The sequence below is a fragment of the Varanus komodoensis genome, unplaced genomic scaffold (assembly GCF_004798865.1).
Source record: "Varanus komodoensis strain SLA01 unplaced genomic scaffold, ASM479886v1 scaffold32, whole genome shotgun sequence".
Taxonomy (NCBI): domain Eukaryota; kingdom Metazoa; phylum Chordata; class Lepidosauria; order Squamata; family Varanidae; genus Varanus; species Varanus komodoensis.
The window spans coordinates 2,536,829-2,552,601 of NW_025335798.1; the positions used below are offsets into that span (position 1 = coordinate 2,536,829).

Below are 15,773 nucleotides of genomic sequence, written 5' to 3' on the forward strand. Positions count from 1 at the left end.
CAGCATGTGAATATATTCAGCCTTTATTCATGAAGCCTGTTTAAAAGGTCAAACAATTTTCTGCCTTCTTAATTTTAGGCACAATCCTGTGCTTGCTTAAACAGAAGAGTCCTGCATCTCTCAGCATGCTGGCTGTGGAATGCTGGATGTTATAGGATATTTTTTCTGTCTAAACATGCATAGGATAGTGCCCTTTGGGCTCAGTCCTATTGCAAGCCCCATAAGCCCTTGAACTTTGAGACTTATGGATATCCTGTGCAGAGAGGAGGAGTGGTGGAAGTGATCTTTGCATCCTCATCTTTCTGCCCTGTATTTTCTGCTAGTGGGGCATTTTCACCTGTCCAGCTGATTGAAGTATTTTGGAGGGAGAGGACAGGATGCTGGATTTGCCACAAGATGCCTTGTATCCTGGCCCTTCCAGTTCTGCTGAAGCACCTCCTTTTCCAAGTCCCTGAATGTGCTTCACCTCAGAGAGCTGACAGCAGGCAGGCTTCCTTCCATACTGACCACAAGGGGTCAGTGCTGCTGTTCCCCCGTTCCGAAGACAGAGTGCCCTCTCTGACTCTGGAGCTGAGAATCCTGACTATTGTATAACCGCTTGCCTCTCAGAAGCTCTCTCTGGGCTGTAGGATTTTTCCCTCCATTGATTGAAGTTGAATTTAAAACTACATTGAGATCTTTGTGAGCTCTCTTTGTGATGTGTCTTAAAGCTGACAGTACAAAAACAGATCTATCCTCCAGTTTTGTACTGTAAAGAAGTAGCAAATGGATATCATGTGCATCTTTCTTTCTCATTTTAGCCAGCATCAGCTAGAGGCATTGGAATTCAAGTTATCCATAAGTGGAGCCAGTTGCCAAAGCGCAGGCCACTGCTGGTGCAAAGGTGAGGAAAATTTTCCCTTAAAACATGCTGTGTACTGGTCTCTCTTCATCCAGCCAACAAGGCAGCTGAATAATTTCTTGATATATTCAAAGAACTGACATGTCTCCAATAATACTTCCCACCCTTATAGAACTAAAGCTGTTCTGTTCAACTGGTTTCTTTTGCTTCTGCCTTCAACTAAAGGGCAGGGAAGTTATGAAGGTACTACTGTATTGAGGTGTCTTCAGAAACCTGACTGTGGAAGTCTTTAGCTGGGGTATAGACTGGTCTGTCTTGAGAAGGCTGAAGTTTCTTCCGTTGCCTCTCACATATTGCAGTGTGAAATCCATTTTTATCAAGCCTGTCCTCTGACGGCAAAATCCTGAATTTCCTGAAACTAAAACTCAAGCCTGTTCTTTCTGTGTTGTGTTCACATTGCTTCTTTTCCCATTGCAGGTACATACATAAACCCTACCTCATTGGTGGCAGTAAGTTCGACTTAAGGATTTATGTTTACGTCACATGCTATGATCCACTTCGTGTCTACTTGTTCAAAGATGGACTTGTTCGTTTTGCCAGTTGCAAGTAGGTTCCTCCAAAATTAGTGCTTACAAGAGGGGGTGGGTATTTAACAACTTGAATAAGAGGGTCAAGTTGATTTCTGCTTCGAACACCAGTTCATGATTCACAGGTGAATAGGTTGGGTTTTTTAAATGAAGTATTCTGTGTGTGTGTGGAGAGAGAGAGACTATGCTGCAGAAAGAATATGCTGAAAGATGTAGCTCTGTCTTGTACCTCTTACATTGCCAGAGAAATACCCTTCCCATTCATTTCGCTGATTTACCCGTGTTTCATGCGAACATTCTGCTATTCTTTTACCCCAGATATTCCTCCTCTATGAAGAGCCTCAACAACAAATATATGCACCTGACCAATTACAGTATCAACAAGAAGAATACTGAATACAAATCCAATGCAGATGAAACAGCTTGCGAAGGTCACAAGTGGTGAGTATCACTGAGCAGGAAGGAAAGCTCTTCATGCCATTTGTGCTGTTCAAGGCACCCAGTCAGCAGAGGTTTTCTTGTTGATACAGTTCTGAGTAGCCGAGGTGTAGTCCCTCTCTTTTCAAAAGAAAGGAGTTAAGTGAATCCATAGTTGCAGAGAAAGGCAAAGAGCCATGTTGCCTTTTTCTTTCAGACATGAGGGAAGAGATGTTCATGAATTTATCTGGATTAATGCTGATGCACTCATGTGTGAACACACACATTCTCTATTTCTGCAGGGCACTGAAGGCGCTCTGGAGCTATTTGTCCCAGAAAGGAATCGACAGCGAGGCCATCTGGGAGAAGATAAAAGACATTGTTGTCAAAACAATTATTGCGTGAGTTTTAAGATCATGTTCTTGCTCCTCCCCGTTTTTTGGTAGCAACCCCCCCACACACACATTTGGCTTTCCAGTTTATTTTTTATTGGCTTTCTTATCTGCTGGCATCCATCAGTGCTTGCTGTCCTCTGTGGTACTGTATATGTTGATTTAATTTTTATACCTCTATACCTCTGGAATCAGATTCTTCTTTATATTGGTTCTGGGTTCTTTGGTTCTTGATCCAAAAATTATTTTGACTATGCTGTCTTGCCTGGATCTTATAACTTACATTGCATCCTGAACAGGACCTTCATGAGGCTCTTGCCTTAGCCGAATGGAGATGCCATTGTTCACACTCTGTTTTTTTGGCTTGCTAGGATCACACACTTAGGTTGTTTAACAGAGCAGATGCTAGGAAGTAGCATCTTCTGCTGCAGGTTTTCTTCTCAAGAGCAGCCAAACTCTTCATTTGCCTTCCAGATCAGAGCCCTACATAACCAACCTTCTAAAGATGTATGTACGGCGCCCTTACTGTTGCCATGAGCTTTTTGGGTTTGATGTCATGCTGGATGAGAACCTTAAGCCATGGATCCTGGAAGTCAATATCTCTCCTAGGTAAGCTGTGCTAGATGTGCCATCCAGCACTGCAGTGTAGATACTGCTGATGTATGTTATCCATCAATGCATGTTAGACCTGTTTTTTGTTGAACAGACTGTTTGTTTTGTGCTTATGGCTCCCTCCTCAGAGAGGCAAGGGAAACTAGAAGTTCATGAAGCATTACAGAAGAGAGCAAAGAATTGAGATTATGGATCACGGAGGGCCAGGAGTGTAGCTATGGTAAAGCAGTGGAATTTGAGAACAGTGGAGGTGGGTCTACTTTTGTAGGACTAACATTGGATACAGCCTGTCTTGCATTGGAGTCAGAACTCCTCCTGTCATCCATTCTGGAGAGCTGTAATTCAAACTTAACAGCTATCAAAGCCCGGAGCAAAGTAATTGAGGATGTGCCTGTCCGTTTGAGGTTTGAAAAAAAATATTCTCCTTCTCTCTGCAGCCTTCATTCAAACTCTCCTCTAGATGTAAGCATCAAAGGCCAAATGGTCCGGGATGCCCTTAACTTAGCTGGCTTTCTGTTGCCGAGTCCGGAAGATGTGGCATCACCCTCTGGAAGTGCCAGCAGCTCTACAACCAGGTCAGAGGTGGTACATTGCACACTCAAAGTAGTTTGCCTGTGGCCCTCTTCTTGTTGGTGTGTGGTAGGGTAAAGTTGCTGTGACAGTAATATGCATGAATTCATCTTTGAAACATGGATCTAGTGATGCATATTCAGTACTGCGCTAGTACTGAAACTGAATTGGGCACATACGTCAACATCCAGGAACCACTTTTTTCTTTGCTTTAACGTTGAAGCAGCTTTCCTGTCACTATGACTGCAAAAGCCTGGGTAATGCATTGTGAAATCTTGGAAGCAGTGCTTCCAAGGTAACATAGAAACAGAGCGAGTCAGAAGGGGCCTCCCGGGCCATCTAGTCTGACCTCCGGCACCAGCCGGCTCCGTTCACGACATGCCCACCATGTGGACGTCCAACCTGTCCTTGAAAACCCACACCAATGGGGCCTCAGTGACCTCTCGTGGAAGCCCATTCCACACCCTTGGGGTCCTGACTGTCAGGAAGTGCTTCCTGGCATTCAAATGGAACCTTGGCTCCCTGAGCTTTGCTCCATTGAAGCGTGTCCTGCTTTCCTCTGCAGGGGGAGAACAGGTCTCTACCCATCTCCATGTGACATCCCCTCACATACCTGTATGTCGCTAACATATCCCCTCTGAGTCTCCTCTTCTCCAGGCTGAAGAGACCCAGTTCCCTCAGTCTCGCCTCATACGGCATCCCCTGCAAACCGCCCACCAACCTTGTGGCCCTGCGCTGCACTGACTCCAACCTGGCTATATCCTTTCTGTAATGAGGGGCCCAAAACTGAACACAATACTCCAGTTGCAGGCGCACCAGAGTCGTGTAGAGTGGTAGTAATACCTCTCTTGATCTAGAAGCCACACTTCTGGCTATGCAACCAAGGGTGGCGTTCGCCCTCTTGACCACCACATCACACTGCTGACTCATGTTTAGCCTGCAGTCAACCAGTACCCCGAGGTCCCTTTCACAAGTGCTGTTCTCCAGCCACTTGTCACCTAACCTGTACTTATGACAGCTATTCCTATGCCCCAAATGCAAAACCTTGCACTTATCCACATTGAACGCCATCCTGTTGTCTCCTGCCCACTTCCATAGTCTGTCCAGATCCTTTTGGATCTGGAGTACCTGTTCCTCAGTTGTGGCCACTGCTCCAGTTTTAGTGTCGTCTGCGAATTTGATCAGCAGACTGTTCACCCCTTCTTACATGTCGTTAATTAAAAGATTAAACAGGATCGGCCCCAGGACAGAGCCCTGGGGGACTTTGCTTGTCACTGGCCGCCATCCTGATGATTCCCCGCTAATGGTTACCTTCTGCTTTTGGTCAGTCATCCATGCCCTAATCCACCAGACAGTGCTTTGGTGTATCCCAAAACTCCTCAGTTTCTCCACCAGGATATCATGGGGCACTTTGTCAAAGGCCTTGCTGAAATCCAGGTATACCACATCCACTGCATCCCCTCCATCTAGCCATCGCGAAACCTTGCCATAGAATTCCACAAGGTTTGTCTGGCAGGACCTGTTTTTGCGGAAGCCGTGTTGTGTGGCTGTCAGCCTCCCTTCCCTATCTAGCATCACTAGATTTCTCTCTATTATGAGCCTTTCCATTGTTTTTCCTACAATGGACGTAAGGCTAACTGGTCTATAATTCCCCATGTCCTTTCTACTACCCTTTTTGAAAATTGGGACCACTGATGCCACCCTCCAGTCCTCTGGATCTTCACCCGTTCTCCACGAGGTCTCAAAAATGGAGGCCAGCGGGCGTGAGAGAACCCCTGCCAACTCTCTAAGTACTCTCGGGTGTAACCCGTCAGGGCCTGGTGCCTTTGTAATGTCCAATGCCCTGAGGAGCCCCTCGACTTCAAGGGGGGTGACTCTAATCTGTGCCCCTAAGTCCCCAGTCTCATCTAATCTCCTATGCGGATATCTCCTGTCCTACTTTGGGGAGAACACAGAGGCAAAATAGTCATTTAGCATCTGTGCCTGTTCCCTCATATCAGTCACTGGATCTCCTTCCTCCTTATTTAGTTGTCCCACCACTTGTCTCCCCTTCCTCTTCCTATTTACATGCTGAAAGAAGCCCTTTTTGTTACTCTTGCTATTCTTGGCAAGTCTCAGCTGGTAATCAGCCTTAGCCTTGCGAAGAATCCTTCTGCAATGGGCCTCCTGCTCCCAGTATACCCTTTTGTCTATTTGCCCCAGTACCCATTTCCTATGGAGGTTCCTCTTTCGTCTAATCCCTCTAACCACCTCCTTTTGCATCCATGGCAGCACTCTCCTCCGCCTCCCTACCTTACCGACTAGAGGTGTCGTCAAGGCTTCCAAAACCTCCCTTATGAGTGCTATCAACTATAGTTATCTGAGTGAGATTGCCAGGATAATAGCAGTTAGTAGCTGGCTTGTATTTTCCCCTTCTTGTTCTGCTCCGAGGATAGTAGAAGTAGATTAATTTATACAAAGCACTGTTGATATATGCATACATTTGTGCAGGTTGCAAAACTGAGTTTTTCTTTGTGTAGAATTTAAATCTATGTTTAGAGTAGACACAGAATTATTCCTGTTTTCCATTAATTTTGCTGTACTAGTGGGTGACATGGTATAAACAGTACTTCCAGGCTAATCCTCAGAATCAGCAGCCTTGGCTTCTCTTGCACAAACTATGGTGGGGATGATGCAAATACTGCAGGCAATGGCTATATGGCATCCTTGTTTTCAGCTGCCACAGCCCAGGACTTTCTTGAGATGGTAACAGTTCTAGAGAACCTAGTTTTTATCAGCATGAGGGAATTGTCACATTTTTCTTATGGAGCCCATAGGATGAACGTAAAGAGTATGGGCTAGTCTGCATAACACAACAGCCCATGGTGCATTATTTATTGCACAAATTAGGCCTGCTTATGCAAAAGGAGTAACTTGGCATAACTATTACACTCGATTAGAATTCAAGTTGCTTTAGGGTACCTGTGCCTAACTGCCTTTGCCTAAAGACTGTTGAACACAGTAGGGTTCACTTTTAAGTATACCTGCATGGGATTGAGCAGCACATTGTTCTGCAAATCCACAGCTTGCATTCTGATTTTTGGATGCAGATCAGAATCAGCTCTGATCTGTCCTGGGCCTTTGTCTGCTTCTTCTATCTTTGTGTATCAGGAAGAAAAGTGCTTTCCTTATCAGTGGTTCCTTATCACCTGATTCCATGTTTGAAATTACTGACCATTCTGTGCTCTGCTTGCTTTTTGAAGATTTCTGGTGGCTCTTTATTTAAGATGGGGGTGTGCAATCTAGGGCTCCCCAGGTCAGCAGTGCCCCACCCACTTTTGAGGTCTGGGTGCGTTATATGGTTCCTTGGTTTCTGAAACAACTATTTCCTCCCTGCTAGCAGCACTGAACAAACAACAGTCCCTGAGAAGTGTGGGAGGCTTTACCTGCCCTGCTTGCAAACCCTGGCTCTCAGTGGGCAAAGAAGGGAAATGGGTCTGGGCCAGAGTGCATGTGCTTGTGCACCTCAGGTTAGGAGGTCAGTAGGGATAGCATCAGTGTGCTGTCTGGGGCTGCGTATGAACAGCTGAAAAGAAGAGAGGGATCACCAAAGGATAAGCAGCCAATCAAATGGCCTCAGAGCCAATAGAACAGTCTCAAATGTATGCTACGGGGCAGGGAGGTTTCTGTCTCTGCTGAGGTATATCGTACACCCAGTGTGTTCCAGCACATCACAACCTTCAGGGGAAAGACCTTATTTCATCTTAATGTAGCAAGTTCCCTTGGTGCAAGCAGAGACAGGCCACATTCTGGGGGCCACATCTGGCTGATGGAAGCTTTTTGCTTGGGCCCTGACCTGCATCATTAGCGCATGCTGTTTCAAAGGTATCAAGCATCACGTTGAAGCGTTGCCTGTTCTGTTTCTGAATAACGCACCATACATCATCCTGCTGGCTGAAGATTTTGGTTGTAAATGGCTGAATAGAGGGTCCAGGCTTGAGCATCTCTGTGTATTAACTTCAACTGTCATTGTGCCCAGTTTGAATAGTATCATGAAGGAGAAGAACAGGTCATCTGCAGAGATGTTCATTGCTGAGAAGACAAAGAAAGCTTATTACCTGACCCAGAAAGTGCCTGATCAGGTAGGCAAGGTGAAGCAAGCCTTCCCCAACTGTCCTTTGCCATCCCCCTGTCTTGCTAAGGTAGGTGCAAACCTGAGCTCCTCTGCTGCTCTTTGCATGGTCATTATCCTTTGGCTTGAGTAGCTGGATCTCAAGCAAGCACTTTTTATCAGAAAAGGGGCCTGAGCAAGCAGGGTAATAGCATTTACAAGTAGGTCTAGCAACAAAAGGTTGCACTGCACCGCAGAGTTCTCATGTTCCTTATGTCAGCTCATGCCCCGTCCATGTTATTCCATCCCACTCTCTCCCCTCAACTGTTGGCAAGTATTCCATGGCCATTTGGTGCAGTTAGTCCTTTTTTGGGCTGTTTCTGGAGTGCTTGTATATTTGTTTACTTGTGTAAATCCTGGGGCTTCTCTCAGTAGGCTAATTGTGTCTCCATAGTCTAATCTTGGATACATTCAGCTGTTGTAACGCAGCATCTGCATTTACTATTAGTACATGCAAACGGGATCAACTGCCAAATGTTGCAGTATATAGTGCTGACACCTCCTCCTCATGCTAGTGGACAGTGGTGGTAATGTTTTGTGCTTTGTGGGTGGTTACAGCAGCAGCATCACTCAAAGAATGAGTTCAGTGTTAGTATATTGATATGACTGGGCTGCCTTTGTTGCTGAACAAGAATTAAAGTTCTTATCCCCACCCAAAAGCAGTCAAAATCAGCTAAATTTTCAGCTATTTCCAGAAACAAAATTAATGATCAGTGCAAATGCTAGCCTAATGTCAAAATGTTTAGCCCGTCCAACATAATTATTTACTTAATCTTTTTACCAAAAATGACACTCCAGGTGGGTGCATACAACCCAGAGTATGTCAAGATGTATTGTTCAGTATATTTTTTCTTTTTGTAATTAGAGAAATTATAGTGTGCCTTAAAGCAGTAGTGCATCAGATCTCTCCTTTGTACACATGCCTTTTACGTGTGGCCTGATTTAGCAGTAGCAAGGGCATTTCTCACTCCCAACAAATTTCCATTTCAATTTTTTGTTTAAAAAATTATTGAAATGTATTATTGTTGTAAACCACTTAGAGAGCTTGCACTGTGGATGGAATAGAAAGTTAATTAATTATAATTATAATTTAAAAACATTGCAAATATAGAGATTCAATCAAAAATGAACTGCATCTGCAGTAAACCCAAGCACATAGCTTAATATTAATGAAAAGAGAGAGTACAAACATTATTTTGAAATTTATCAGTTGGGAATATAATTAATTTTTCAACGAAATTATTTTCTGGTGATTTTCTCTTGCACAAATATGTCAATTTAATCTTTGTAGCAAAGTCACAAATTATGTCTTTCATCGAACAGGTATGAGATTTTTGCAGTAGTAAATAAATTAATGCCCATTTCTATATCACAATCTTCTGTACAGTCTATAAACCCATTTAACAAAGCTCTCAATGGATCAGGCAACTTTTTTTTATCCCATGACTTGCTTAACATATGGTAGAATACCAGTATGCCGGTATGTTTTGACTTTTTCACCATGCCAACATGATGTTCCTTTAGTTGGTCCATGTCTGCTGCATCTGTTATAGTCTTATTAAAACATCCTTTAAAAATGTTAAGTAAACAAATTTCCATTTTTTCATAGCTCTCTCCTGTCTTTCCATTCCTCTTGTGGGAGGAATGTCCATTGGTGGGAGGACCATTCCAAAATGGTGGATTTCGCAGTGGTGGTAGAGGAGTGGGATTAATGTGGGCTTGTATGTTTGCCTTCTGGAATATGGAGGTATTTCTCTGTCACTCTTGGCTGCAGGAATTCTACTCCACCATCCTGGATGTCCTAACTCCAGATGACGTACGTGTCCTAGTGGAGACAGAGGATGAGTTTGCTCGGCGTGGGCAGTTTGAGCGAGTCTTCCCCTCACGCTTATCCATGCACTACCTGCGCTTCTTTGAGCAGCCACGATACTTTAATATCCTTACTGCCCAGTGGGAGCTGAAATACTTCTTGAATAAGGCCAAAGGTAAATCAGTGCCTACTACCTCATTCCAGGGATGGGTTGCTCCTAAGGAGTGATTTGGGCCATCCTTTAATAGGCAGACTGGGCAGGTAGCTTTCTGGCCTGTCCCTGCTGCTTCAGTTCTCCTGCTGTGAGCATATTATCATGTGTGCCTGAAAACCAGCTGTATGTGCGGTTGCAGGCAGTGCAATTGTTTGCCCCTCTGCACTCTTCCATGTGACTGTGTGGCTTTTCTTTTGCAGGGGTGGACCTGCTCAGAAACTGGTGTTACAAAGGCTATCACAATGGAGTAGTGACAGATTCCACAGTGATGGTAAGGGTGGAATAGCTTAGCTCTATTTTATCCTTTCATGAGGGTGCTCATCAGAATTGCAACTTCCCTGATTGTTTCTAATTCGGCATGTGTATATTTGGTGCAATGATTTATTCATTTTAGAGGCTTTTTTCTGCTGCTTTATCAATTTTTGTGCTATTTATAGCTTTTCATTATACTGTATTTTAATCTTTTAAATGTTGTTGTGTATTTTATTTTAAATGTGCTTTAAAGGGCCATTTTATTTTCTTAACTGGCTATTAGTTATTGAACAGATTAGAAATGTGCTAAATAAATATTTATACAAAAAATGCATGTATTAAATAGCTTAAATGCAAACCCAGAGCTCCTTTCCCTTGATCCAATAACTTTGGGGATTTCAGGGCCTTCTGGAGAGGGAAGGAATCTCAGCAGTCTGTAAGTTTCACCTCACATGTGCTTTCTTCACTCCAGTGGACACTGCCAAGACCCCACCTCTACCTGAAAAATGATCTCCAGGTGAATGGCTTGAGCAAGACAGAGTCAGGCAGAACCAGGTGAGACGATGTGAAATAAACAGACATGGGGTGTGTTCACATATAATGTTAAGGAATACTGCCAAGTCCCTTCTTACTGTGTGTTCTGTGATCACACATTTGCAAAGTGTGGTAGTTCCTGCATACCTCCATCTTCCCTACAAATGGCGGCATGCATCCCGTTAGCCTCATGGCTGGAAACCAGTCCCAGTGCGCACCACTCCTGTCTGCATCACCAGTCTCCCCCGCATTGGCCTGCAGGCTCCCCTGGATGTGTTCTCAGCTGGCTGCTGTTTTCTCTTCCTGCTGCTCCACGGAGTCCCCATCTGAGTAGCACGGTGGCCCCATAGGCATCGCAGAGCAGGAACCAGGCAGGAGCACCACACACAGCTGCTCCCGAGGTCACTGCTGTAGGAGGCACCCCTGTCCTCCCTCCTGGCACTTGCTCCCTGATTCACATGTGCACCACCTGGCCCATCACCCATCTGGCATAGTGCCCAGCCAATCACCAAAATGTCCACCTTGCACACCAATGCCGTGCTTTTGCCTTCAGCACTGGCCCCTCATGTGAACTCTTGCACATTGCTCCCATGTCTCTGTCCCTCACGTGAGGGACACAGTGCGAGTCCCATCCCTCATCCAGTGCATTTCTGGTTGGCGAGTCTGGCAGTGGTTTTTAATCCCACCCCTGAGGGAGCAGCCTTATGCATGCATATGCCAAAGCGAGCCCTGCCAATGCAATGGGGCTTGCTCCCAGGTGATGGTTGATAGGATTGCAGTTACGATACTTCAGTTTTAGCTTGTTTATATATTTTTAAAATGATCTTAAGATTTTATTTTATTAATGTTACACCACCTTCAAACATTTTATGATGCTATTTGATATATAACATAAAACCTATGGAACAATTGCAATCTTGATTATTTAGTTCTTTGTTGTTGCTGTTATGTGCCATCAAGTTGTTTCTGACTTACTGTGACCCTGTAAAAGAGAGTCCCCCCAAATGTCCCATTCTTCACTGCTCTGCTCAGTTCTTGTAAACTGAAGACTGTGGCTTCCTTTATGGAATTTATCCATCTTTCATTTGGTAGTTCTTACTGGTCTGGATGCACCCATAAATCATAGTTTAGTGCTACAAGAATGAGCACACTTGAGCCTTGGGCTCAAGTACTTCTCTTCTGGCATGCACCAGTGGAGAAGATTGGAAGCATCTGCTTCTGGAGTTAAACTAACCATGCTTTGCTCTTTGTTGGGAAGAACAATCTGTAAGGAGCACTCTGGGAAAGGAGCAGAGTGCCTTTTCTTCCCTGTTTCCCAGCTATCCTGATGCAGAAAGCTCCTGCAGATATCCATTCCTCCTTTCCCTTCCACAGAGATCCTCATGCAGATCATTCTTTTCTCCCTGAAAATATACTTGTGTGTGGCATGCAGGTTATGTGCCTCTCTTCCCCATGTTGTGAATGCCCCAGGCCCCTGGAGTAGACTGTAGTTTAAACTAGTCACAATTCCTAATTGGGATGTACCAGTATAGATTGCAACAAGAAGCAGATGACTCCTGCCTTTTTTCTGAGCTGTGGCGTGGGGTGGTGGTGGTGTTCAAAAGCAGGCTTGATTGATTGATGGATTTATATCCTGCCTTTTTCCTACAAAGGGCTCAAGGCAGCTTACACCTCCTCCTCCATCTTATCCCCACAACATCCCTGTGAGGTGGGTTGGGCTGAGAGTCTGTGACTGGCCCAGAGTCACCCAGTTGGCTCCATGGCCGAGTGGGGACTAGAACCCAGGTCGTCTGAGTCCCAGTCCCATGCTCTTAACCACTACACCACACTGGCTCATGTAACACTGAACTACAGTTTAAGATTAAGTTTGGATTCAAGCCATTGTTTCTGGTTTCCTTCCTTGTATCTCAGTATTAATTTTAGCATAATGAGACCTAGGCAATAGGGAATCATATGTCTCAAATCCTTGTTTTCTACCAGGGACAGAAGTGGCACAGCAGTAATAAGATCACTGATTCGGTCAGATTGGTGAAGCTGGTGTGCTTTGGAAATCTTTGCCTTACAGGAGAAAGTGTGTGTAGAATAGAGATGCATCACTTTTTCAGCTTCTGCTTTCTTTCCAACAGCAAAGTTCTTGTTCAGCGAGATGGAGAAGAGTCATCCCGAAGCTCTGAGCCAAACTCTTGTACTCAAAGTTTACCTCAGATTAAATTTACAGCTGGAACTCTCAAGAAATCAATGCTCCCGCTGGCCCTCAGCAACTCCAGCCTGGTAAAGTGACAAGGGACTGAGCTGAGTGGCCAACTTCCCCCTCTTGCAGTGTCAGGAGGGGCATCTGTGACCTACCTCAGTGGAAGTCAGGAAAGCCAGCATGGAAAGCATGGAGAGGAGCTCGTGTCCGGCATGCCCACTGCAGAACTTTTTTTTTTTTGGAGGGGGAGTTGGGACAAAGAAGAGATGCTTTACATGGTCAAAAGGGACAAATATTCTGTATAGAGTTTTTTTTATTTTAATGGCAAAGGAAGTTTCTAAACACAGACGCTTGGAAAACCTATTTAATTTTAGTGTGAGTTCCTTGTAGTTTCTTGACCATGCCATCTTCCTCACCACTTGTGCCATAAGTGCCTCTCACTATTAAGTGCCAACATGTTTGATTAGGTCAGACACTGCCAACTTCAGCAACAGTTTATGAAAAGCCCTGCTATCATGGGGCAAGGTCTGGTATATGTTTGTAGTCAGCTTGCAGTCAGAAGTCCCATGCATTCACCATGAAAACCAGCCCCCTTTTAGCCAAGTGCTGTGGGAAGCAGTCTTTAAAATGTCTTACCTAGCCCTAGTAAAGCAGGCAGATATGTAAAGGCCCTGGTGCATGATCTTAAGAGAAATGGCCAGGGGTGGGTATTAATGTAATATTCTTACTCAGTGAGAGCTTATGTCCATATGCTTCAGTCCTTGAAGGTATTTTCTACTTATTTGTTACTTTGTTGAGAAACAGGCCTTCCAGTGTGTATAAGTGTAGCACAAGGGAACCATTGGTGCTGGCTTCTCCAAGGAGGCAGAACATCTTTTTAAGGTTCTAGTCAGGTGCATTGACCTGCTGCCTCTAAACAGTGTTCATGAGCAGAGCATGCTCATGAGTGGATATTCCTTTTTCTCCTGTAATGAACCCTCCAATACAGGCACAAATCCAAGATCATTCTTCAATTTCTTTCTCCCCTAAAGGAAACTTCATTAAAATGTAGCACCTGAGATTGCTCAGGTATACGTTCATTGTTTTATGTACTGCATTCTCACACTTCTGTTTCTCTGGTCAGCTGAACATTGTCTCTTTCTCTTTTGTTGCTGGATAATTCTGCCCCTTCAGGTTTTGTCCAAATCTGTCATGCTTTTCTTGCGCATAGTTTGAATCTGATATTGGACACTCTCCAGTTGTATAAACATGCCTGGAATGTGTTGGTGAACTTGTACTTTCAGGGAGCATGGGCTATTTACTGCCCATATCCCTAGGCAGTAATAGACTGGCATGATCATCTACTTGACACCTGAAACCTTGACACGTAAGAGCATTTCCCATCTGTGTTTAGATGCTACTTGTAGGAAGCTGCTAAAGTAATGCAAGGAATGACTCTGGATGGTGAACCTGGCAACTTTGGCTTGCAGTGATATTTTTATTAACTGAAAAGAGAAGTCCTTTTGTTTTCCCCACTTGCCAAAAATGGTGATTATAGCGACATAGAAACATAGCAAGTCGGAAGGGGTCTCCTGGGCCATCTAGTCTGACCCCCAGCACGAGCTGGCTTTCCTCATATAATGTCCAACATGTGGGTGCCCAAACTTTCCTTGAATGTCCTCACTGATGGGACCTCCACCACCTCCTGTGGAAGCCCATTCCATATCCTAGGGATCCTAACCATCAGGAAGTACTTCCTGACATCCAACCTAAAGTCTGGTTCCTTTAGCTTTGCTCCATTGGATCACGTCCTTCCCTCCACCACAGGCGAGAACAGGTCATGACCCTCCACCATGTGACACCCCTTCACATACCTGTATGCCACTATAAGATCCCCTTGGAGTCTCCTCCAAGCTGAAAAGTCCCAGTTCCCTCAATCTCATCTCATATGGCACCCTCCCCAATCTAGCTACCATCCTTGTGACTCTGCCCTGAACTGATTCCAACCTTGCTGTGTCCCTCTTGTAATGTGGAGCCCAGGATTGGACACAGTAATCCAGTTGTGGGTGCACCAGAGTCTTACAGAGCAGTACCAGCATCTTTCATGTATTTCTTATTGAGGTAGTTAAGGCCACCCTCCATTATTGTTTCCAGTTCTGAACCCACCATGACTACTTCACTCTGCACTGAGGAGCACATAGGTTATGACTGGATAAAAATTGACAAGGAAGAGAAGGAGGCTGAGCTGCTATGCTGCAGCTCCCAAACAGATTTGGTTCTCCATTAGCAGGGGCAACATTAATGCTTCGAAGTACTGTGTACTTCCCTGTGTGACAATGGAAGTGTGTGTCCCAATAACACAGCCCCTCCTGCCCCTAAAATCTGGCTTAAGTTACAGCATTGTTTCTGGCTCCATTCCTGTCTGAGGTATATGGGGCTGATTAACCTCCTGGGAAACTGCAGTATGTTGGAGATGATATCAGATAAGGTTGGTTCCTCTAGGAGAAAGGTGCTGGACAGACTTCCTTTGTTTAAAAGTGGTACAAATCTCAGTGCACAAGATCTCTTGACCACATAGCACCAAAGCAACAGAGGACCTAAATTTTATTGCAGTGAGCATTTACAATCCGTTACCCCCAGGTGACACTTAGGGGAAGAAAGTTTAGGCAGACATGAAGAAAATGAGGCCCTCTGGTGATCTGGAGAACAGGCACACTGGATATAATAATTCATTCCCAAGAAGTTAGCAGTAGTGGAAGTAGTTTTCCTTGTATATTGCTGGCAGTAAAAGCTTTAAGTTAAAATGTGCTGGTATGTTTTATTTTGGCCCCATCTGTTTTGCCTTCAGCCTTGTGCACCTCTGGAACCTGGCCCCTGAAAGCTTACTGAAAATGGAATTCAGCCCAGAGGCTGAGTGCAGCCCTCCATCCCTGCCTTGAATCCTATGAATTGTAGCTCCTTTTTTGTATGCCTTTTTATTTCCACCTCCTGCACATTCTTTTCTTTCTCTTCTGTCCCTCTTAACCAGCTTGGCTCTTACTGAAAATGAGGAGGCACAAGTGGAGATGGCTAGCTTAAGAAGCATGCTATAAATGTTCCTGGCTGCTAGCTTTGTTAGTGGGCAGCCCCTCCCACTCTTCTCTTCAGAGCACACAAATAGGAACAGAGGAGTTGTTGCGCTGACTTCAACTGTGAGACAGTCTTCTCTCCAAAAACCTGGTAGA

At 44.7% G+C, this 15,773-nt stretch overlaps 1 protein-coding gene across 4 annotated transcripts in view; it reads left to right on the forward strand.

Annotated features, from left to right (window-relative positions):
* TTLL4 (tubulin tyrosine ligase like 4) overlaps positions 1 to 12,933 on the forward strand; it is a 31,940-nt gene extending 19,007 nt beyond the window's left edge. For all 4 annotated transcript variants that reach the window (XM_044438120.1, XM_044438118.1, XM_044438121.1 and 1 more), the window contains 11 exons: positions 801 to 883; positions 1,319 to 1,447; positions 1,747 to 1,869; positions 2,148 to 2,246; positions 2,712 to 2,846; positions 3,287 to 3,424; positions 7,438 to 7,540; positions 9,344 to 9,554; positions 9,794 to 9,864; positions 10,318 to 10,400; positions 12,506 to 12,933. In XM_044438120.1, coding sequence (XP_044294055.1) covers positions 801 to 883; positions 1,319 to 1,447; positions 1,747 to 1,869; positions 2,148 to 2,246; positions 2,712 to 2,846; positions 3,287 to 3,424; positions 7,438 to 7,540; positions 9,344 to 9,554; positions 9,794 to 9,864; positions 10,318 to 10,400; positions 12,506 to 12,659 — 1,329 coding nt within the window. In that variant the 3' untranslated portion in view covers positions 12,660 to 12,933. The remainder of the gene's footprint in view (positions 1 to 800; positions 884 to 1,318; positions 1,448 to 1,746; positions 1,870 to 2,147; positions 2,247 to 2,711; positions 2,847 to 3,286; positions 3,425 to 7,437; positions 7,541 to 9,343; positions 9,555 to 9,793; positions 9,865 to 10,317; positions 10,401 to 12,505) is intronic.
* The last annotated feature ends 2,840 nt before the right edge of the window (positions 12,934 to 15,773 follow it).